Source organism: Balaenoptera musculus, chromosome 1 (assembly GCF_009873245.2).
Source record: "Balaenoptera musculus isolate JJ_BM4_2016_0621 chromosome 1, mBalMus1.pri.v3, whole genome shotgun sequence".
In the NCBI taxonomy this organism is placed as follows: Eukaryota; Metazoa; Chordata; class Mammalia; order Artiodactyla; family Balaenopteridae; genus Balaenoptera; species Balaenoptera musculus.
The window spans coordinates 97,661,021-97,682,088 of NC_045785.1; the positions used below are offsets into that span (position 1 = coordinate 97,661,021).

The 21,068-nt window shown below is 50.7% G+C and overlaps 1 protein-coding gene across 6 annotated transcripts; it reads right to left on the reverse strand.

Moving 5' to 3' along the window:
* Nucleotides 1-53: 53 nt before the first annotated feature.
* Nucleotides 54-18,175, reverse strand: DENND2D (DENN domain containing 2D). 6 transcript variants are annotated; one of them, XM_036842677.1, is made up of 12 exons: nucleotides 13,794-14,101; nucleotides 13,047-13,222; nucleotides 12,045-12,157; nucleotides 10,920-10,989; nucleotides 10,131-10,208; nucleotides 8,911-9,051; nucleotides 7,524-7,672; nucleotides 4,969-5,146; nucleotides 2,116-2,157; nucleotides 1,624-1,708; nucleotides 1,056-1,295; nucleotides 54-575 (listed from the first exon to the last, which is right to left on the reverse strand). In XM_036842677.1, exons 1-12 carry the CDS (start codon nucleotides 13,879-13,881, stop codon nucleotides 499-501), a joined length of 1,437 nt encoding a protein of 478 aa, XP_036698572.1. In that variant the 5' UTR covers nucleotides 13,882-14,101; the 3' UTR covers nucleotides 54-498. The 6 variants fall into 6 exon arrangements, with proteins under 6 accessions (XP_036698572.1, XP_036698593.1, XP_036698612.1 ...); XM_036842688.1 differs by lacking the exon at nucleotides 13,794-14,101 and adding an exon at nucleotides 18,010-18,175 and having other exon boundaries at nucleotides 59-575; XM_036842698.1 differs by lacking the exon at nucleotides 2,116-2,157 and having other exon boundaries at nucleotides 13,794-14,819.
* Nucleotides 18,176-21,068: the final 2,893 nt, after the last annotated feature.

Below are 21,068 nucleotides of genomic sequence, written 5' to 3' on the forward strand. Positions count from 1 at the left end.
TTGCCTTGTTTTCCTGGTTCTCTCTCCATAGTGGAAGCCAGAGATACGCATTCAAAGAACAAGAAGATTTTCGTCTTTATTCTTATCCTCACATGTCCACAGACCTCTTCTTTTATGTGGAGAAACTGAGCCTTTGGGCCACAACTGCTTTCTCTGTTGAGGATTTTGTAAGAGAGGTTCCTGGGAGAGGGCAGTTACAGCAACTTCTAAGACTCTACAACACCTCTACCACTGTTTCCCGCCCGGTGTCACCTCTGCAGGAAAGGCAGCTTTGTGCCCAGCTCTGTGAGCACAGAGGTCAGAGCCTTCCAAAGTCTTGAGAAAGCTGATTCCAGGGATCCCAAACTCAAGACACCAACTTGAAGCAAGACCTGGTTACCAGGACTCGGAAGAAGGCTGTGGATTCTGGGGGCTGAGAGCTTCACATCCTACCATGCTGGCAGGGGCCAAAGTCCACAACTGGCCTATAGGTCTAGTCACTTCTGTTCACCACAGCTCTTATTTCAAAGTCTTTTCCTTTGGTTTCTTCTGTTTCTTCCGTTCCTCGTATTCAAGTATTTTCTGTTGGAAATAGCCTGTGGGTTCAGATACATGTGTTAGAGACATCTAATCTGCCCAGGCAGACTTAAGATGAACTCCGGAGTGAGGGTCAGGAATATCCTCTCTGCTGCCCACGCTCCCTGACTACACCCACATTCCTGCCAGGATGCCCAAGCCCTCACAGGCCTTTGGAGGTACAGGTATTTGATTTGGCCCCAGAGGGGGCCTAAAACAAATAATAATTAGTAGGAATTAGCTCCAGACTAAAACAAAGAGCATACGGCCTCCTGCTGGCCGATGAACAGAGCAACTTCTGCAAAGTATCAGCCCAGGAGGCATTTTCTTAGGCTTCAGGTTCTTTCCTTCCAGCCCCACTCGGTAAGATTACAGCTATTTTTGTGGGCCTCTAGAGAGAAATGCTCTTTCCTCCCCTCCTCTCTTCATCGTAGGGCCACACCTGACTTGGAGGCAGTGACCCTCTGGGCTTGGATTGATAGGGGCCTGTCACTGTATACCTGCAGGAGGGTTCTTGCTCTTCTCAGCTTCCTGGATGAAAAGGGAAAAGAGCTGTGTCTTCACAAACTTCTTCACAAATCGGCGGTTGGCCTTGGAGGTCAGAGCCTTATAGAAGGCCCGTTCTTGGAAGTGGCTTTGCCCATTTGCTTCCCGCTTGATGTAGGAAGCATAGTGGCCCACAGTCTTGACAAAGAACTGCACAAAAGGGCCTGAAACATGCTCATTGATTTGTTCAGAAGCTGCAGGGAACAGAGACCATCTCAGGATAGTGGAAGGATGAAACTACCCACTCTTACCTCCAGTGGCTTTCATTGCAAGCTGAAAGCTCTTAGAGAAGGGGTGAGGTAGGGTTCATGACTACTGATTTGACTGATTAAAATGGGAGACTAGATATGGGTTCACCATTGCTTAGGAAGAATAAAATCTCATACTCGCCCTAGAATCAAGGCCTCTGGGACTAGCCCAGGACTGCTGAGTGAATTTGTTTTAGTTCTGGAAGGGAATTATTGGGAATCATGCCCTCAAGCTCTTAGGAGAAAGCCAAAATAAGAGGAACCTAGGACTTACTCTGTGACCCCTTGATCCCCTGACCAAGAGATTCTAAGATGTCCTCCTGAAGCTTGGGTGGTAGGATGTCTTTTTCATCACCAACCTAGGAGACGACAGAGGCAGCTCAGAGGTTAAGCAGTCAGGGAGGAGGTGTGGAGTGAAGTGTTGGCAGAGAGTGTGAGGTGGGGATGAATTCTACACCCCACTCTACCCCCCCAGATAATTGGCCACATAGAAGAGAAGCAACAGAAGCTTTGACTCTAAACACTAGCAAGTTTCTCTGTCCCTCTGGTACTTGGTTTATATCCTTGCCCTAAAGGCACTAACACCGACTGCCTTGTGAAGTCATCTGTCTTTGTCATGGGCTCCTTGAGAGAGGAGAGATCTTGTTAGCATGGGTTCTCACTCAACAAAAGTACTTAAAGTTTGTTAAAGTAAGTGGAACATCAATGAGACTAGAGCAATTGAATTGGTGGTGGGTCTGCAGGGGATCTGAACCCAGACACTTACTGACATTAAGAAGGTTCCTTCACAAAGATTCACCAACAGGACCTGAAAAAGACACAGAACACCTTGATCTCTTCCCCTTTCTCCATTTCTGCCTGTGGTTGTAACTTTCAGCCCAAGTAGCAATAAAATCAGCACCTTCAATTCTCATTTCCTGTCTGATACTCTCCTTTCTCACCACCCCCTCTTTCCTGGGGAAAGGGTGTGAGGGCGTAGGAAGCAGGAAACAGGAGAGAGCTAAGGAAGATGGAATATACAATATGGGTAAATCATAGCCAGTCACTCCCTTAATAAGACATTGATCATGGTAATGGCTTCTATATAGGCAACATTTAGTACATGGCACACATGGTGCTTTGCACATTTTATCTCATTTAATCTTCCCAATGCTCCTGTAGCGGCAGGTACTGTGCCTGTTTTGCAGATGAGGAAACAGACCCGAAGAAGCTAAGCTGAAGGTGATACTGCTAACAAACAACAGTTTCCAAGCCTAGGTTGTGCTGTCCTTGGGACCGCATCTTTCTCCCTACAACTCTCCTTCAACTCCCTTCCCTCTGGTCATCTTTAGGACAGGGATGGACATCTTTTGATTTTTTTAATGCTTACAACAACTTTATGTACAATTGCCTGGAGTTCCATTTTTAAAACTCCCACAGAGCTTTGGGCCTTCCAGCAGGAAACAGCAAGAGGAGGAAATGAGCCCAGGGTCAACAGGAAGAGGGAAGGAAAGGCAGTAACCTGTGTCTATAGGCTGCAGGTAGGACAAGCACAGGGCTGGAACTTGGGAGACCTGAGCTCTAGCATCAGCTCCATCACTGCCTGAGAGGCCTTCAGTCCAGACTAGAGATGACAAATAAGCATCCTGCTGGTTGGATTCCAACCTACAGATCTGTTTCTTTTTGCCTCAGAGAATTTTTAAATAATTGAACTAGTTTCCAATATTTAAATTGGAAAATTTCACATAAAATTTGGATTTGGGGCTTCTCCTGAAAACTCAGGAGCTCTAACACTGATCCACATACAGATGGAACTGAGTTACAGCTGCCCCCTTTAGTCAAGGCCTGTGCTCAACAGTTCGTCATAATCCCCCAAAGCCTGCTGGGTCCCTCTTTTCAGTTTGTGACCCTTGGTCTCGACAGGTGGGTGAGTGATCCCTGCATGCTCCCTTCTCCCAAATAAAAAGAAAGAGAGGAACTGGGAAGTGTGCCAAGAGACAGAGCAAGCACTGTAATTATCCATCGTCAAGGGAGAAAAGTTGAACTAGTTCAGGCCTGAAACCACTCGTATACATAGGCTCAGATGCCTTCACTCAGGGCAGGCTGTTTACTTCAGGGGCTGGGAGGTAAGAGTGTGTGAAGAAATATTTTGTGAAGTTCCCAGAAGTCTCTCCAGTACTTGGAAAGACTGTCTGTCAAGCGATCCCTTCCAGAGAGCGGACGTGGGGAGTCAGGGAATCCCCCTCCCCTTCCCTGGCCCCTAGCCCTCTCCCTTCCTCACCCCCTGCCCATTTCACGGAGCAGCTGCAGAGGAATAAAATAGGCCAAGGCTCTTAGAGAGCAGGAGCTGGACTCTGAGTAGCCTTCGGGTGTCTTCCCGCCGGGCCAGTGGAGGAAGAGCCACAGCTTCCGAGGAGACGGAGCTGTAGCATCAGGAAGTTTCATAACTTCTGGGTATGGGGCATTTTAAGTCATCGCCAAACATGGGGCTGATACTCTGTCCCAGTTAGTCACAAGGCAAATACTGGCTCAAAGGGCATGTGTACTCAGCAGTCCTGAGGAGGGTTGAGCCGGCCAGCAAAGCAAGGAAGGGAAACAGAGCCTGCTTCTTTACCTCCCAGCAGCACTCTGTGGAAGAAAGGCTTTGGTTCTGTCTGTGCTAGATTCCATCCTTGCCTGTGTGGCTTCAGATAACTCAGTTGAGTTGCCTGGACCTCAGATACTTCTTATGTAAATGGAGGAAGTCCTCCCACTAGGGTGGGTTGCACGCCTTCGATAGCTTACTTCTAGGCCCTGCCTCTCCCCTTGGTAGGCCCTTTGTCTACACAGAGGGAGTCAGTGGTTAGCCCGTGCAGACAAACCTAAGCAGCTCTTCTGGCTTGAAATTATAATCACGTGCTATCTCTTGAAAGTTCCTATTGACAACTCAAGCAAAGCACATGTTTTGAGTTGTTCTTCCAACACTGGAGATAGATTTATGTTATTAATGCCTATTTTCAGCACTGAGCTTTCTGGTGTATCTGGAGGCACTGCCAAGAAATAAGAAGCTGACAGAGATCAAAGGGGATTTGGACCTATATCCTCATTAGCCAACTGAGCTCTGAGCTAATCAGAAAGATGACCCTTGCTACAAAAAAAAAAATCTGCATTTTCAAGACTCATTGTTTGCAGGAAGGCTATGTCAGTTCACTTCCAAGCACTGTGAACAGCCCCCAGTGGGGTGTGTGTTGTATAGACCAGCTGTTGTATAGACCAGCTGTGCTCGTCCATTCAGAAGAAAAATGGGACACCTGGGTGGGCCCTGCTCACTAGGACTAGCTAGCCTAGGACAGTCGGGTGAGCCCTGAATAAGCCACGTGCTGCCCCTTAAGCCCAGGGAAATCATTCAGGAGGAGGGAGCAGACACTTATTGAGTATCAGCTATATGTCAGGCACCAGGCTAGGTACTTTATGCAGATTCTTTTCCCCCTAGGATCCCTAGGAACTGAACATTGTCATTCCGATATTACAGATGAGGAAGCTCAGGCTTAAAGAGGTGAAACAACTTGCGGCAAAATCACCCAGCTGTTAGTAGCAGAGCTGGGATCCGGATCCAGGTCCGCCTGGCTCCAAACCATGCCCTCTTCTCGCGGCATCATACCTCTTCCATGGGGCTCTCCATAACCTCCTGCCGAAAGCGCATTTGGACTCCAACCATGAAGGGAGTGGGGCAGCAGACAGTGGCCAGAAGGCTCTCGGGGACAACAGGGATGTAGGTGTGGGCCCAGCTGAAGGGGTAGAGCAGCGCCGCAGCAGCATGGATGCACTGAGACAGTGTGCTGGAGACAGGGCACAGAGGGTGAGAGTCAGAGGGGCCTCCCTGCACCTCCACCCCCATGGACCCACCCCTACAGCCCACCACTGACAGCAGCTGCTCAGGCTGCCTGTAAAAGCAAGTCTGGGAGCCATGCCGGTCACAGAGCTTGTGCCTACTCGTAGCTGGGAGGAAAGGTACAGAAACTGGGAGAGGCTGAGACTCCTCTCATCAAGGATGGGGCCTCTCTTTGATCCTTCTTTTCCCTGTTAGTCTTCTCAACTCACTTCCAGGGTGGGGGGTGGGGGGGAGTGGGCCGGGGGAGTGACTCTAAAGAGGGGAGGGAAGAAGAAATGGCTTCATTGTTCGAGTCCCTTCTCTGCGCTTACCACTGTGCTAAGGATGTAGATACCAGGAAGCGTAAGACTGGCTCTGCTTTTAAGGAACTCAGTGTAGTTAAGGAGACAAACGTGTAAACATTGGGGTGCAGCAGAGAGGTCAAGCCTATTTCCTCCTTGTGTCTCATCCTGAGTCTTTAACTCTCACAGCTCCCTCTGACCACTCGTTATTTCAAGTTACCAGGTTGGTGCCTGAGTTTGCTTGGGAAATTCCTGGATTCCAGGAACCTCTGACCAGCAATTCCTACCCGGAAAGTCCCACAGAAGTGGCTCCTCCACTCTTCCCAACGAAGCATTCCCTGTGTAATTATTGCCTAAGTCACAACTCGGGCCCAGCTCCCCCCAGTCCCCCCCCCCCTTTGCCCCTCCAACACACACACACAACCCCCCTTTCTGTCTTCTCTATTCACTAATTTTCATGGCTTTCATTTCTCCAAATTACCCCAAAGCCAAAGCCAATCAAAACACAGAGGCAGAAACCTTGTTTCAGCTCTTGGTATGGAGCTAGCGCTTCCTGAGTTAGAAAGATGGAGTCTCTGAGAGTCTCGCCAAGGCTTAGGCTGACTGGAAGTCCCCTTCCTGCCTGAGCTGCAGAGATCTGAAACACTCAGCGTAGGAAGGAAGTGGGGAGTGGTGGAGTCTCCCTGAAGAAAGTTAACGCCTGAGAGATGAGTCTTGCCGGCCTTTGCCCATGTCCAGGCCAGAGTCCCCCTCACTTCCTAAACACTGATCTTAGGGGGAAAAGGCCCAGAATCCCAGCTCCAGCTGTGACAGAAACTTCTCAGTTCCCTACAGGGCCGAGAGTGGAAGAGCTACTTCCAAAGCAAAAGATTACACCACTTCCCACAAGGATTGGCCTACAACTGGTGCCTTTTTGGTTATCACTGATTTTTACAGAATTTTCAACCCACGGACCCCCATTGCCTGCCCAAGCTTCCTTTCCTCTAAAACCCATGACATTCACCTGGCCCTCTGGCCTAACATTTGGGTCCCTAATATCCTTTTCTTCTTCTTCCCTAAAAGATAAAACCAGGGTTGTCAGCCCAATATAAGCAGCTTTCTCCATCCCAAGACATAAATAGGTCAAGCTTCTACTGTTTTACGATTTTTCCCCCTTCTCTATTCTGTCACACATCTCCCCATGTCTTTCTCAGACTTGAAGCCCCTAAGACGTAGAGACCAAGACATGATATTATTCTGCTTCAACTATACACAGGGATATACTCAACTATGAACTTATTATTAAGAAAAACAACTAGCACTTACCAGTGTGTGCCTGGCAGAGTGCTAGTTACCTAATGTTCATTACTTCATTTAAGCCTTACCACACCCTTATGACGTAGCTACAGATCTCCATTTTACAGATAAGGAGATCATGACTTCAAGAAGTTACGATCCTAACCTAAGGAACTCCATGTAGCTAAAGGTAGAAGAAAAGAACTTGAACGTTGTCCTGCTGATTTCAATACCTGTGCTTTCAAATGGGGATAATTCTACATTCCCTTAAGGTCTAGGACCATGTCTTATTTGTCTGTATCTTCCTGATGCTTGGCATCTGGTAAACAGTTGACACACAATAAGTGTTTGTTGAATGAGTGAATAAATGGACAAATGACATGTGTTTGCCACTAAGGATAGTGTGCTTAACCTCCATACCACTCTGTGACTTCCTGCCCTGTCCTCCCTCATCCTTTCAAGAGCAGAATCGTGTCTGCATCCACCCTAACTGGTCTCCTCCTGGGCTGTCACGGGAATACTTCATGTACTTCTCAGAGCTAAATCACAAACCTCCTTCAGGCTTAGGCAGTAATCAAGTTTGGAGGCAGAAAACAGGGAATTACAACAGCTATTTTCTAGGCTTAGTGCAGATCAAGGCAGGGTGGCAGGAGGGTGGGGAGCACCCAGGTCCTACAGCCTGATTTCCTTCGAGAACCCTCCGGTCTATTCCTTGGAACCCAGGGATGCCAGTCAGTTCGGGTGACCCCGCTCGGTGGCTGGACCAACCTGAGACCTTCTGCCAGGAAGATGATTCTTCTCTCCAGCACTGCAGAGGCAAAGATCTGAAGAATCTGCTCAAAACTGAGACAGCGCAACAGAGAACTAAAATCCACGTGCTCTAGGTGGGAGTCCAGGGGCCGCGTCAGTGAAATGAACTGTGGGGAAACCAGAGAGAGGGGGAGTCACCACACTGAAAAGTCACACAAACCCCAGAAAGCTGGGTCTCTACCAGCCTCCACCCTATCTTCCCCAAAGGAGTACATCTGACCGTGCCTCCCCACTGCTAAAAACCCACCCATGGTTTCCCTACGCTCTGAGGATGACACTGATGTAATCCCCTGCGTGGCCCACAAGGCCCGCCTCTCTCACCACCCGCCTCACCTCGCTTCCCCACATCAACTCCTTCCCGTTCCTTGAGCATGTCATGCTCTTTCTTGCCGGAGGTTCTTCCCTCCCCTGGGTTGCCTTTCACTCTTTTTTTAAAAAATTACCTTATTAGTTTTTATTGAAGTATAGTTGATTTACAATATTTTCTCTCTTCATTCTTATCCTCTTTATGTCTCAGAGGCCTTCATTGGCCACCTAATGCAAGGTGTCAACCTGTGTTTCTCTTCATTTTCCCATGTAGCATCCTGTTTTCTTTTCATCACAGTCATACAATTTTTAATTATTTATGTGTGTGCTTACTTATTTACGTCTTTAGACTTTTAGCTCCATGAAGTCAGGGACCACATTCATTTTATTTACCGTTTGTAGCCGGAAAATAGTATAACTTGGTGCATAGCTAGCCTGCCACACTTATTTTTTGAATAAGTGAACAAGCCTAGCCCCTCCCCTTATTCTGATATGGGGAAGCAGAGGACACACAGATTATCCAGAGTACCAGGGGTCAGGACTGGAATTCTTAAAACAATGTTCTACTTGCTGCTTTGTCTGCTTAGTGTCTTAAAACAATAGCATCCCCACTGTGGCATGGGTGGGGACTCAGGGGTGGGGATGTGTGATAAGAAAAAGACAGGTGGAGGCCATAAGGTAGAGATATAGGACAGACACAGGAAGGTAAGTGAGGTAATGGGGAAAAGTGGCAGTCTGGCGGCTGGGGGCAAAGGCCATTCTAGTACCAGGAGCCTCAGCTTACATGGTTTATTTATTACAAATAAAAGTCTTGGTGGCTTAAACAGTAACTAGGTCCTTGTGAGCATCAGGTTGGGAGGATCAGAAAATTGGGGTTTGACTTTCAGCTCTGCCGCCAATAATTCGAGCCCAGCCCCAGTGCCTGCCTGGCTCAGTTTCTCGGCATGTTAACCTGGTGAATGGGAGCACCGTGACGAGAGGTGCCACAGGAACACGCCCCCTCCAGTCAGGGAGGGTCTTGTCCATTTTGCTCACCCACCTCAGTGCCTGAGTCGGGGATGAAGCTCTTGAGGGTGACGGTCTTCCCAGGAGCAGGGAAGGCTGCCTCTCGGAGGCCCTGCATGAATGGGTAGATGACTGCCATGGAGATCTGATGCCTCTTTTCCACTTCATCCAGGATCTGTACGGGAGAGGACCACGGGAAACATGACTCAAAGGGATGCTCCCAGGCTGGTAGCTGAGATCTCATGTGTGAGGCTGCTCCCGCCAATCCTTAACTGGTTCTTTCCTCCCTGGCAGAAACCAGTCTGCTGTTTATCTCCTGCACAAGACCTGCCTTTTCTCCTAGCCTTCTTTTCATCTTCTCTCTACCGATCCGTATTCCTTCCTTCTCCTAACATCAGCACGAGTTACCTTCCCCAGGAAGTCATTCTAGAGTAAACTCGTCATCCCTGATGGTACCATGTTCATTTGTGCTAGATGGAGTGGGAGACTAGAAGCTGGGCCTCTTGGGTGCCACTCTGCCCTCCAACTTCCACCAGAGACTCCCCAGGTCCGGGGATGGCCTTCATCCACAGAACCCTGCACAGATGAACCATCCACCCAAGCCAAGGCTGATGGAGTATATTACCTTCATCCTTCAAGGGGCCTGCCTGGGGCAGAGCACACTGATGTCCTTTTCTGGCCACTAAGACATGCTGCATCCATTCTGAAGGACTCCTCTCTGATCCCAACTCAGGTGTGCTAGCACTCAAATTAGCTCCAGCAGAAGTCCTGGAGACCTCAACTTCCCCCTCTACCCTGGAAGGAGTCAGAGGGAGTCCCCCAAGCCCCACTGTATAGTTGTCTTTATATCTGTCTAGTATTCTGTCTTCTTCATGTATCATGTCATCTGAGCCTCACACCAACCCATGAGGTAGGAAGGTGAGGGATCATTACATGCATTTGACAGATGAGGAACTGGAACTCCCAATTCCTAACCTGGAGCTCTACCCATGTCCCTCTCCAGCTGCATTCTTACCTGACTAGACGGGGAGCAGTGGGCTTTCTGCAGGGGAGACAGCCCTCTAGCTTCAGTTCCTACTTTTCCCTAAAGCCAAGTCAAGCCCAATCACCTCTCTGCCTGAATCTCCCCAGGGTGCCTCGCCTGACCCCGACTGTGGGGGAGGAGCACAGGGAGCACGGGCAGGGCCGGCAGCCAGGCGGACCTGGAGGCTGAACAGGCCCAACAGGCTCCGAGGAATCCCGTTCCACCCCTACCTTGGAGAACAAGCCGAAGCAGCCAATGCAGCTGATGATGCAGTACACCCTGGGGAGGCGAGGACCACGGCCGGCGGGCTAGGGAGGGACGGACAGGCTCCTTCAGTGCTGCAGCCTCCCCAGGGCCTCTATGCAACTGGGGCTGATGGGGCACAGGGCTGGTGGCTGGGGCTGGGGGATCCATGGTGAATGGTGGGCTGGAGGGAGAAAGACCTGGCTGTGCAGAGGTCCCACTCATGGGAGAGGCAGCAGGGAGGCCAGAACGGTCACCGAAATCCAAAGAAAATGGCCTTGAGGGGGCTGGTTGGCTCAAGGGCGAACACTGCCTGCATCGGCACCAACACTATCAGGGGTGAGCAAAGAAGGAGCAAGTGTGTTGTAGAGACGAGGAAACAGCTAGGGAGGAGAGCGCTATGAAAGTGACTTGAGAGCCCAGGGACTGAGCCTCGTTGTCCAAATCCCAGGCCAGGCTGTGGGAGGCAGGGGCCAAGTCAACGAGGCCTGGATAGAGAGGGCGGGGAGCAGGTTAGAATGAAGCCTCCCCCCGAGCTGGGGAGAGTAGAGACCAAAGCATGGCAGCAAAGGTGCCCTGGGTGGGTGAGGAGGGACGTGTGTCCCCATTCTTGTGAGGTGGCACAGGGCACTAACATGGCAGCAGGTACTGGGCTGTGCTCTCTCTACAACCACCTCTGCAGGGAGCCTTGGCTTTTGCAACTGAGGCTTGAGCAAACCCAGCTGTGGAGCAGAACAGGATGCAGAGAGGAGGGGGCAGTTCTGAGCTGCACAAACCAAGAGGCGCCTGCAGTATCCAATCTTCCTGCTGCCATCCACGTTGGTCAGAACGAACGAGAAGGTCTCCCTGAGGAAGAGCAGACAAAACCTGGTTTTCACTTGCTCACTAGGTTCTTTTTTTCCCTTAAGATTTATTTATTTATTTATATTTATTTTTGGCCGCATCGGGTCTTTGTTGCGGCATGCAGGCTCTTCGTTGTGGTGAGAGGGCTTCTCTCTAGTTGTGGCGTTCGGGTTTTCCCTCTCTAGCTGTGGCACGCAGGCTCCAGGGTGAGTGGTCTCTGTAGTTGTGGTGCGAAGGTTCCAGAGCACGTGGGCTCTAGTTGAGGCATGCGAGCTCAGTAGTTGTGTCTCGGGCTTAGTTGCCCTGCGACATGTGGGATCTTAGTTCCCTGACCAGGGATCAAACCCGTGTCCCCTTCATTGTGAGGCGGATTCTTTACCACTGGACCACCAGGGAAGTCCCTGCTCACTACATTCTAAAGCAGGAAGGCAGTCAGCATCAGAGCAGGGCTGAAGGGGGTAAGGAGGGTAAAGGGGAGCTGCTGATTAATCCTGAGAGTAATCATACCATCAGTAATGTATTTAAAGTGCTTATTGGTGTCAAGCTCTAAATGTATCATCACATTTAGTTCTCAAAACAACCCTTTGAGGTAGGTTCAATCACTAGTCCCACTTTAAAAATAAAGGAACTGAGACTCTGAGGGAGTGTTTCTTATCCAAGGTCATTCAACTCATAAGTGGTAAAGCCAAAACTTGAGCTCAGGCAGTCAAATTCCAGGACTCATGGTGTAAAGGGCTCTGCCATATAAGGGACTCCTTAGAGGCCAAAGGACTTCTTCTAAGTCCATCTTCTGCCAGAGGCAGTCAAAACACAGTGACTAGCTCCTAGGACAAGTGAAAGAACCTCCCCGTTCTGTTAGAAGGGACTGCTTAACCTGGTTACCTGAGCTCTCTTGCCTCAGGGTGTCCCAGGCAAGATGTTTAGAAATGAATCAACTCCAGCCCCTCCCCATCAGGAAGGAAGCTGGTGAGAAATCCAGTTGAGGGGGGTGCAGGAACCACGTGGTTCGCCCTTCTCCTCCAATCCCAGATTCCCCCGTCCCAGGGCCGAGCGATTACCTGGGATACTCAGTGAGTGGGGCCCACTCGTTCCCATCTGGGAAGCAAAACAAGGGGATGGCTCCGAGAAGCCGCTCCTCCTCCTCCTGTTGTCCCCGAAGCAAGTTCTCTCGCTACAAGGAATAGGAAAAGAGACAGGTGGATGTGGAGGTAGGAGCAGGTGGAGAGGGCTTGAGGGCTTGGGGGCTGGCGGGCTACTTTGGAGGCTCTAAAGCAGTCTGAGAATAAGCTTTTCCACTGGTGTGGGACTCAAAGCATGCCTCTGTGCCCATCACTGCACAGAGACTGCGTTCTGGGTCTGGCTGGAAGAACCCCAAGGCTGAAACAGCCCCTCCTGGGCCAAGTCTACATGAACCTGAGTTGGACTTCAGTATCCTAAGGATCTACATAGTCAGGAAGGGGGCCAGGACCACGCTGAATACAGAAAGGCCCAGAGACCTCCCGGCTTCCTGGGAGGACCACATCAGAGAGATACCACATCTGAGAAGCGAAGCGGCCAGCTCAGTCGCCTCACTGTCAGGGTTAATAAGAAAGATGCCCTAACCCCACCCCTTCACCCGCTGCGGGACCAGACAAGAAGGAGCCTGACGCTTGGGCTGTGGCCACCAGCTATGTGCCTGCCCCACCCTTTCCCTCTCACCCACCCCAGGGAGGGGATTCCTGCAAGGACCTCTGGCAGAAGGTAAGCTTCTCTACAGAGAAGGGTGGCTGAGCATAGAATTGGGAAGAACTAGGAGGTCCCCCAAACAGCAGAAGAACTAGCCTAGTTTCCCAGCTAGGGAGCCTAGGTCAGTTCGTTACAGAGGCCAGACCTAGATTCTGCGGGTGATAAGAGAAAACAGGCCTGGGCCTGAAGGAAACAGGAGCAGTGGAGCTCAGGGCAGCTCCAGACGAGCCCCCGCAGGGTGGGGGGCTGGGGGTGGGGAGAGGGCACCCCCCCGCCCATCGCCTCTCAAACACCCGAATCCTCTGTCCCCCATTGCCCCTTCCTTCAATCCTTACCTTGGGGAACTGGTAGGTGATTGTGGGCTCATAATCATCCACCGAAGGCTTTTTTTTGAGAGAAACCACGAGGAGGTATTCAAAGAAGTGCTGCCCTCCGGCAAAGTTGGGTAGACAGTGCTCCTGGGCCCTTTCTGGTTCCTTTACAACTTCCCCCAGATTATCCTGGGGAGGTCCTGAAACCAAGACACCAGGGCCCGCTGGTATCTCGTTGATCCAGGCCCTGAGTGGAGGATGTGAGACTCCAGCATCTTCGGCACCTCTAGGCCGTCATACCGACACCAAGGTCCCTGGAGCCTGCCCAGCACCTCAGGTCCCGGCATGGGATCAGAGCCAACTGGGCAGTTTCCGTGCCTGCCTGGGAGATTTGGAACCACCGGTGGGGCCAAGAGGAGGAAAGAAAGCACTGATTCGGAAGCCAAGGAAATATACTGGGGAGGTCACCTGGGAGGCCCGAGGCCCCAGGGTAGCAGAAACTCTGCCTAAGTGAAACAGTACGCCCCGAGTTGACTTGGACTCAAGAAATAGGAACAGACCAAGGGCCACGTGGCTGTGACCACACCAACCCCCGCAGAGGGCATGACCGGCTCTAAAAACCAACAGGGGAAACCTCCTGGCCCGGTCACATGGGGAACCAGGGGGAGGATGAGATATAAAAGAAAGAAGAAAAAGAAGTATTTCAAGGAAGAAACAGCCCCATCGAAGAGGGCCACCCTGGAAAAAAGAAGTAGCTAATCCAGTCCAGACCTGCTCCGTGTCGAGGCAGCCAGTTGCGGAAGCGCCTGAGTATCCCGCCTACCACTTGTCTTTCCATCTTCTTGGGCCTGTAAGGCATGGAGTGCTTCCCTTTCCTCTAACAGACTGGCTACAGAAAGCCTGAGAAAGCGGCTGCCGTTTCAGTCTCCAGCCACAACTCTATGAAGCCAAGCCACGTGCTGTCTTCCAAATAGGGGAGAGCAGTTTCCATCCTATGCACCCAATGGTTGAGCAAGAAGGCTGTGTGATAGGACCCAGAAAGGCAGCAGAACGCCCGCACTGACACAGGCAGCATCCTGGCACTGCAGCTCAGACCTCAGCTCCTCCCAAGAGCCCCAGGGTGTGGTGAGAGAAAAGGTCATAGGCAAACACCTCCAGAGCCCAGCTGCTTCTGGGCTAAGGGCTTTTCATTCTGGGCTGAAGGTTGTGCAATGGGTTTATTTACAACCCCTTGACAGTGAAGAATGCCTGATAACATAAGACTGTGAGCACGGACCTTGCCAGCCTCAGGACAGGGATCTTATATCTCCATAACTGATTCCTAACCTTTCACTTCCTAACTGGGTCAACGGCAGCAGATAACCTCTGATGGCCCCCTGCTGCACTCTGGGACTTCCAGGACTTCAAGGCTGCAAGCAAGAGCACGGGACCAAAAACTCCTCACAGGAAGGTTGCCCCTGCCTCCCCTGATTAAAATCAATAGACTTGACCTCATTCATTACCTAAGTGGAGAAATTGTTCTAGCAAGAGGAATTCCTGGATATCAATAGGAACCTAAAAGCCTCCTCTCCTGGTGGTGAAATAAAGAGCAAAGTCCATCTCTGGGTTGGAGAGTTCCTAATATCTCAGCATGATCTACAATGGTGCATCTTTCATCCCCTGCAATATGTCCTAAGGCAAACTTGTCTCACTGGCACCTGTTCCAGGGTTGCAGCAAAGAATCCCTCCTCCCAGGTAGGAAGCACTGACTTAGGACAGTCTCCCTGGCCTACAGTAGGGGAGTGGTTGCATCAGTAGCCTGAGGGGCAGTCAATGGAGTGGAAAGCATCTGGGTGATCTCCACCCCACCCCCACTCCTGCTCAGTCTTTTTTCCTGGTTTGTCCAGGTCAACAGTTCTGCACAAGCTAAGAGCAGAGCAGCTGGGCCCTGAGGCTCCAGTGGTGCTGTGTCTGGAGGCTGGGGAAGAGAGACAGAATAGCAGTAAATCACCTGGGATTCTCACATAAACCCTTGAGTGTGTAAATGCACGTGGTAAGAGAGAAGGACTTTTGCCAGGAGGCTGCCCCTAAGAGGAGCGAGGAGGCAAAAGGGTTTGGTGCCAGTGTCTGCCACGGCCTGCAAATAATTAATAGACCTCTGGAAGAAAGTGTGGTGCTGAAATAGGGGACACAGCTGCTTGCTCTTAATAGCTCCAGACCTGGCTTCTGTGGACTAGTAAAAGCCAGTACTCAGTGGCTCAGCCATGACTCCTGGGGAGATCACAGATCACAGGAAATAAGAATGTTTCAATCCCTGTAGGGACTTCCCTGGTGGCGCAGTGGTTAAGAATCCGCCTGCCAATGCAGGGGACACGGGTTCAAGCCCTGGTCCGGGAAGATCCCACATGCCACGGAGCAACTAAGCCCGTGCACCACAACTACTGAAGCCCGTGTGCCTAGAGCCCGTGTTCTGCAACAAGAGAAGCCACCGCAATGAGAAGCCTGCGCTCTGCAATGAAGAGTAGCCCCAGCTCGCTTGCCTGCAACTAGAGAAAGCCTGCGTGCAGCAACAAAGACCCAATGCAGCCAAAAAAAAAAAAGGAATGTTACATTCACTGCAATGGTGAGAACAGTGACCTGGAATACTCGGATCTGTCACCACACCTTATCTGCAACCTGCACAGACTGGCTGCACAATCCTCGCCACCAATCTGAGAAACAAGCATCTCCTGATACAGATGGGGAAACTGAGGCACAGAGTAATTCAGGGACTATTTGGGGAATACAACAGAATCTGTTGCGGGTGGGAATGATGAGACTTTCATGTTCATGCTCCTGCCTTCTGGATGCAGTACACACCAAACATCCCACAAATGTGGATGCCTCCTGTTTGCAAAAGACCTTGAGAAGCAAAATCTTTTCCCTGGGCATTCCAGAACCTCAGGAAATGATTTCTTTCCCTAAATCCTTTGGGTTGCATTTTCAGCCCATTTCTTCCTGCTTTATCAGAAGAGCCAAGAGAACAGCAAAACTCACAATCGCAAACAAAAGAAGTTACTGGACTTTGGGTCTCAGGACCAAGAAATCCAGAAAAAAGACTTCCCCCTTTCAAAGAGGGTTATCAACAGAAGAGAAAACCTCCATCAAACACACGTTTAATATGGGTCTTCTCATTTAATCCCCAGTGCCCTAGAAAGGAATTATTATCCTGAATTTTCAGTTTAGGAGGGAGCCACCCTTTCTAGGGAAGTCAGGAGTCTGGTTACACTTGTTCCTCCACCAGGAAGCACCTCCCACAGCCCTCTGACAAAAGTCCCAGAACCAGCTGGAATATAGGTGAAGGGACTTTCTGGAACCCTGATCTGGAAAGCTGGCCCCTCCTCTTCTAGCTCAGCTGCTCTTGACCCAGGACCACCACCACTGCCAACCCTCCCACCAGGATGATTTACACCCATGCATGTGTATACACATACACACACACACATCCTCCTACCACACAGTTGCCTTGGGGCCAAAAGGGCAAAAGAGGTAGGGGGAACTCCCGGGAAAGGTGGAGGATAGTATGGAAGATGAAGAAGGCACACTCTCCTGCCCGGTAGGTGCCAGACCTCAGGACATGTAATACTGGCTGCACATCTCACAGTCCCTCACTGTCATCAGGCACAGTCATCAGCCCTGTTTTGGGAACAACTAGAATGTTTCCTCTGGGCTGCAGGGAGCAGATCCCTTCCATTCACACAGGCTTCTGAGGGTCGAAGGAGACCAGGAAAGACCAAGCCAGTGCTCTCCAGAGAAAAGAGGCCACCAGCCCCACCCTGCATCTGCTCCTGCCACTGCACGCTCCCAGGCAACTGTCCCCACCCATGGTCTCTGACCTCTCCGCCTCAGTACAGGTGGAATGACCAGATAGATACTGGAAACCTGTGTTCAGGGAGAACAGCGAGGGCTAGGGGTGGGGGACAGGGGTAATGGCAGAAGGAACACTGATTTTCCCCCCACCCAGGTCTCCCCAGCTCTCGGGCTTGGAGTAAGAGGGGGTCTTGCTCAATCTTTTGACCGCCAATGTTAGAAGGGGTGGACTGTCTTGGTATGACCCCTGCTTACTTTCCAATCGGTTCCCTTCTTCTCAGAAGGTGGGACCTCTGGACAAAGTATCTAAGGGTTGTGACTGCTCAGCCATCGGACTGGTTAATGGTAAGCAGCAATAAATATTTGTTGAATGAATGAAAAAAAAGAATGAATGAATTCCTAATTCCCTTCCTTCCAAAGCCCAGCGTCCCTGCTGAGAAGAAAGGAAACGAATATTGACTTCTAATTTAATCCCTACAACCCTGTACAGGAGGAGTCATTCTTCCTTCTGTAACGGGGGACCAAGGGATAAGGGAGGCTTGTCTTGTCGGGTTCGCACACTCTAAGGAAGCAGCTGAGCAGGCTCTAACCCAGCTCTGCTCGAGGCCACACTCTCCAGGGCTCCTCGCCGCCCCTGGGGGAGGGAGGGGGGGTGACGTCGCAGGGGAAGGGCAGTGCTGTGGCCGGCGGCTGTGTGCGGGGCAAAGTCGCGGGCTCCCACGAGTGGAGTCCGGGGGCGGGGAGGCGGGCGGCCGGGGGCTGAGGCTGTGTCTCCCCGGCGGGCGCCGCGGCCCGGGAGCTACAGGCACCCTGCGGTTGCCCCACAAACTTCCTGGCTGGTAGGACACGTGGCCCCGGGGCCCCACAACGGTTTCCTTTGGCAGGCGACCTCCCCCTTGCCCCTGCTGGCGTGGCTTCTCCTCTGACCTCCGACCCCTTCCCCACCAGCCCGTTTCCACCTCTGCCTGAGCCCTTTCTCTCCAGCTCACCTGACCCCTGCCCAGCACTCCCGGAATGCCCCTCAGACTGCTCCCCGATCGATCGCGACCCTCCGCACCGCCCTGCCTTGGCCCCTCGTCCCCGTCACCTCCTGTCCTGGCCCGCGGTCCCCCCGCTGTGCCCGCGCCCTCGCCCCGGCGCGCCCCGGCCCGGCACTAACCCCCACGGCCGCGCTTCAGTCTCAGGCTGGCTCGGAGGCGGCGGCCGAGCCCATCCATGGCCCCTGGAGTACCCGGCGCCCGCTCCCCGGTCCGCGCCGGCCCCGCCCCCCAATGCGCGACCTCGGCTGGCAGACACTTTCACTTTTCCGCGGGGAAGAGGCAGAGGGGGACGAGCCTGGACGCGGCGGCACACCTTCCGGACTCCGGCCCAACCCCCGGCGCACCTGGGCGGGCCCGCTCTTCCCTGGGCGCCGGGCAGGGCTGCGTGGGGTGACAGAGGGCGCTCGACGCGCGTCCGGGAGGGGCGGTGCCACCTGGCTCCCACCCTCTGTGGGGCGCCCCGGGAAGCTTGACTTTCCGAGCCCCGCCGTCCGCAAATGCTCGGGGTCGCCACGAAGTCACCCTCTGCCTCCGCGGCAAGCGCGGGGAGTGCCCGCCCGGTGGGCATCCGTACACCTTCCAGGTGGCTCGGGGACTTATCCCAGAAGGAGAAAGAGTTTTCAGAATCAGCACACCTTTCCAACCTCTCCACTTCGCCCCCTGCAACTGCGTTAGCCTCTGGCCATTTCCAGATCTCTTGCTATATTCGTCCTTCTTCTCCGTGGGGCCCGTGTCCCTGCGTTGCTCTTTTTCCTATTCCACTCCCCCAACGAAAGGACCTGGGCCCTGTGGGCTCTTGAGGAGGGACTGGAGATGTAGCTTAGGGCCTTGACCCTGCCTTCCATCCAGTCTGCTCTTGGGCAGTTCAGCAAAATGAGAGTAATCCCTGCCCTGCCACCCTGCAGAGATGTGAAAGTCAAGGAATAGAAAGCTCTTTGTAAACTCTTATGTGATACAAATTTAAGGGATGACGATAATAATGATGACAATAGTGATGATGACAGTTGCAGCTAGCCACACTCCCCTTCTTCTAATCCCAAATCCTGATAGAGCCATTCAGCTTTTCCTCTGCCCTTCTCACCTTCATTGGCTTCCTTACACTCCCAAATTTCAAGCTTCCTTTGTCAGAAATGAAAATTTGCATTTGATAAGCCCCTCTTGCTCCTGGGGGATCTGCCCTGGCTCCCCTCTGCCTCCCAGGACCTGTAGGGTGGAAAGGATAGAAGAAGTGCGGAGTCCATCTGAAATTTCTCCATTCACAGAGGTTTTAGCCTCTGTTTCAGGTATGGGTGGCAGAGGGAAGAAGACACTGTGGCAGAAATAAGTCTAGGATCTATAGAAACGACCCCCAGACCTACAGCCCCCTTCCTCTCCCATGCATGGCCTCCAGGTGACTCTTCTGTCACAGACTATGGGTGAGCAAGAGTGAGGAATCCAGTCCTGGTATTAAACTGTCTAGTCTTAGCCCAGAGGTTCTAAAAGTTGCCTCTACCCTGGGCCTATGCAATTTTGTACTTAATTACACAGTCTGTTTCTGTTCCCTATTCTCTGTGAATTTCCACACACGAGGACACATCTCTTTCTCAAGTACCTTCTCTTGGCTCTGCATTCATGTTTTCTGCATCTCCGTGTAACTATAGTAGTTGTTCATGATAAGCTTGTCCAACTGGTTGAACATAATTGTGCCTTAATTTTCCCAAACTATTTTATGGTGGCCTTAACCAAACTACTTCCTTCCTGTAAAAACAGATGAAGAAATATGTGCATAGGTACAGCAAAAAGATATGTACAAGACTGTTCATGTCGAATCTTACTTGAAATAGCCTCAAACTGTAAATAACCTCAAATGTCCATAAACAGTGACGTGGATGAGTTGCAGCATATTCTCACAATGGAGTACTATACAGCAGTAGGAATGAATAAACCATGACTGTATGCAATAGCATGGCTACACCATACAAATATAATGTTGAGCAAGACAGTCGGACACAAAAGAGGACATAATGTAAGTTTCCATTTATGTAAAGTTAAAAACAAGCAAATCTAATATATGGAATGCGAAGTCAGCATGATGCTACATTAGGGAGGAGGGAGGAAGTAATGAATGGGAGAACACCATAGGGCTTCTGAGGTGCTAGTAGTGTCCTATTTCTTTCTTTTTTTTTTTTCTTTAATAAACATCAAGCCATTTACTTTCATTTATCTGTCACTTTTATTAAAGGATTTCATGATGATGTATGTTTCTTAAAGTTTAGGTGTGAATGAAAATGAGCCTTTGTGTTTAGAAGTATATACAATACATCTTTTAGATGGTTTATTGTCCACCTTTGATTATGAACTATTACAATGAAAATGAAAAATTGGGCAACATTGGTACAAGCTGTGGCTTTCGCATGCCTTACCTTGCTTCTTTTTATCCCTGTCTTCTCTTCGTTTATTTGATGTTTTCTGCCTCACCACGACCATTTCAGTTGGTGATACTGTGATAGTGAAGTTATTTGCCAGTTGGAAATATAAACCTTGCTCCCATTACGATTTGTTTCACTGCTGAAGGGCTTAATAATTTTTCTCCACCCAACTTTTTCTGTCTGTGGCAACCAAGGTAGTGTTATGAGAAATTCTCTCATGAATAAAGCTTAACTTCTGAATCTGGGGGCAGGGAGTAGAGTCCTGTTCGTCAAGTTACTGATTTCTCTAGTTTATCTTTTTTGGTAACTAGAGCGCTCAGAACAAAATGGTAGCCAACAGGCATTTCCCAGAAAAGAGGAATTCAAAAAGGAGTTGTCCACGATGTAGTAAGGACTCTTAGGAATTCGCAGGACTTTTATAATCGGTATTTTCTCTCCTCTCTCACCATGACCCTTGTATATAAGGACAATATTGGGCCATCAATGTCCTATTTCTTAACCTGGTGGCAGATACATAGGTGTGGTCATTCTTTGCACTGTATGCTTACATGTACTTCTTTCTATGTATGTGAAACTAAATAGTTTTTTTAAAAAAAGTATCCATTAGGACATTAGGATGACATAAATGGAGGCATAAGCTAGTTGAGAATGAATTGAGAAATTATTGGGATGTAAGGAAGTGGAGTTAGCAAGTATAAATCTACATTTTTGAGAATGTGGATAACAATAGGAAAAATCGGTCCATAGTTAGAGGGAGGTTTGGGTTTAAA

Coding starts and splice junctions, on each gene's coding strand:
- DENND2D (XM_036842677.1), bottom strand. CDS start 13,881: ATGCCTTACAGGCCCAAGAAGATGGAAAGACAAGTGGTAGGCGGGATA. Junction 10,990..12,044: donor CCACTCACTGAGTATCCCAG/GTAATCGCTCGG, acceptor GCTCTTCCTCAG/GGAGACCTTCTCGTTCGTTC. Junction 5,147..7,523: donor TTCCTGGCAGAAGGTCTCAG/GTTGGTCCAGCC, acceptor CCCTGTCTCCAG/CACACTGTCTCAGTGCATCC.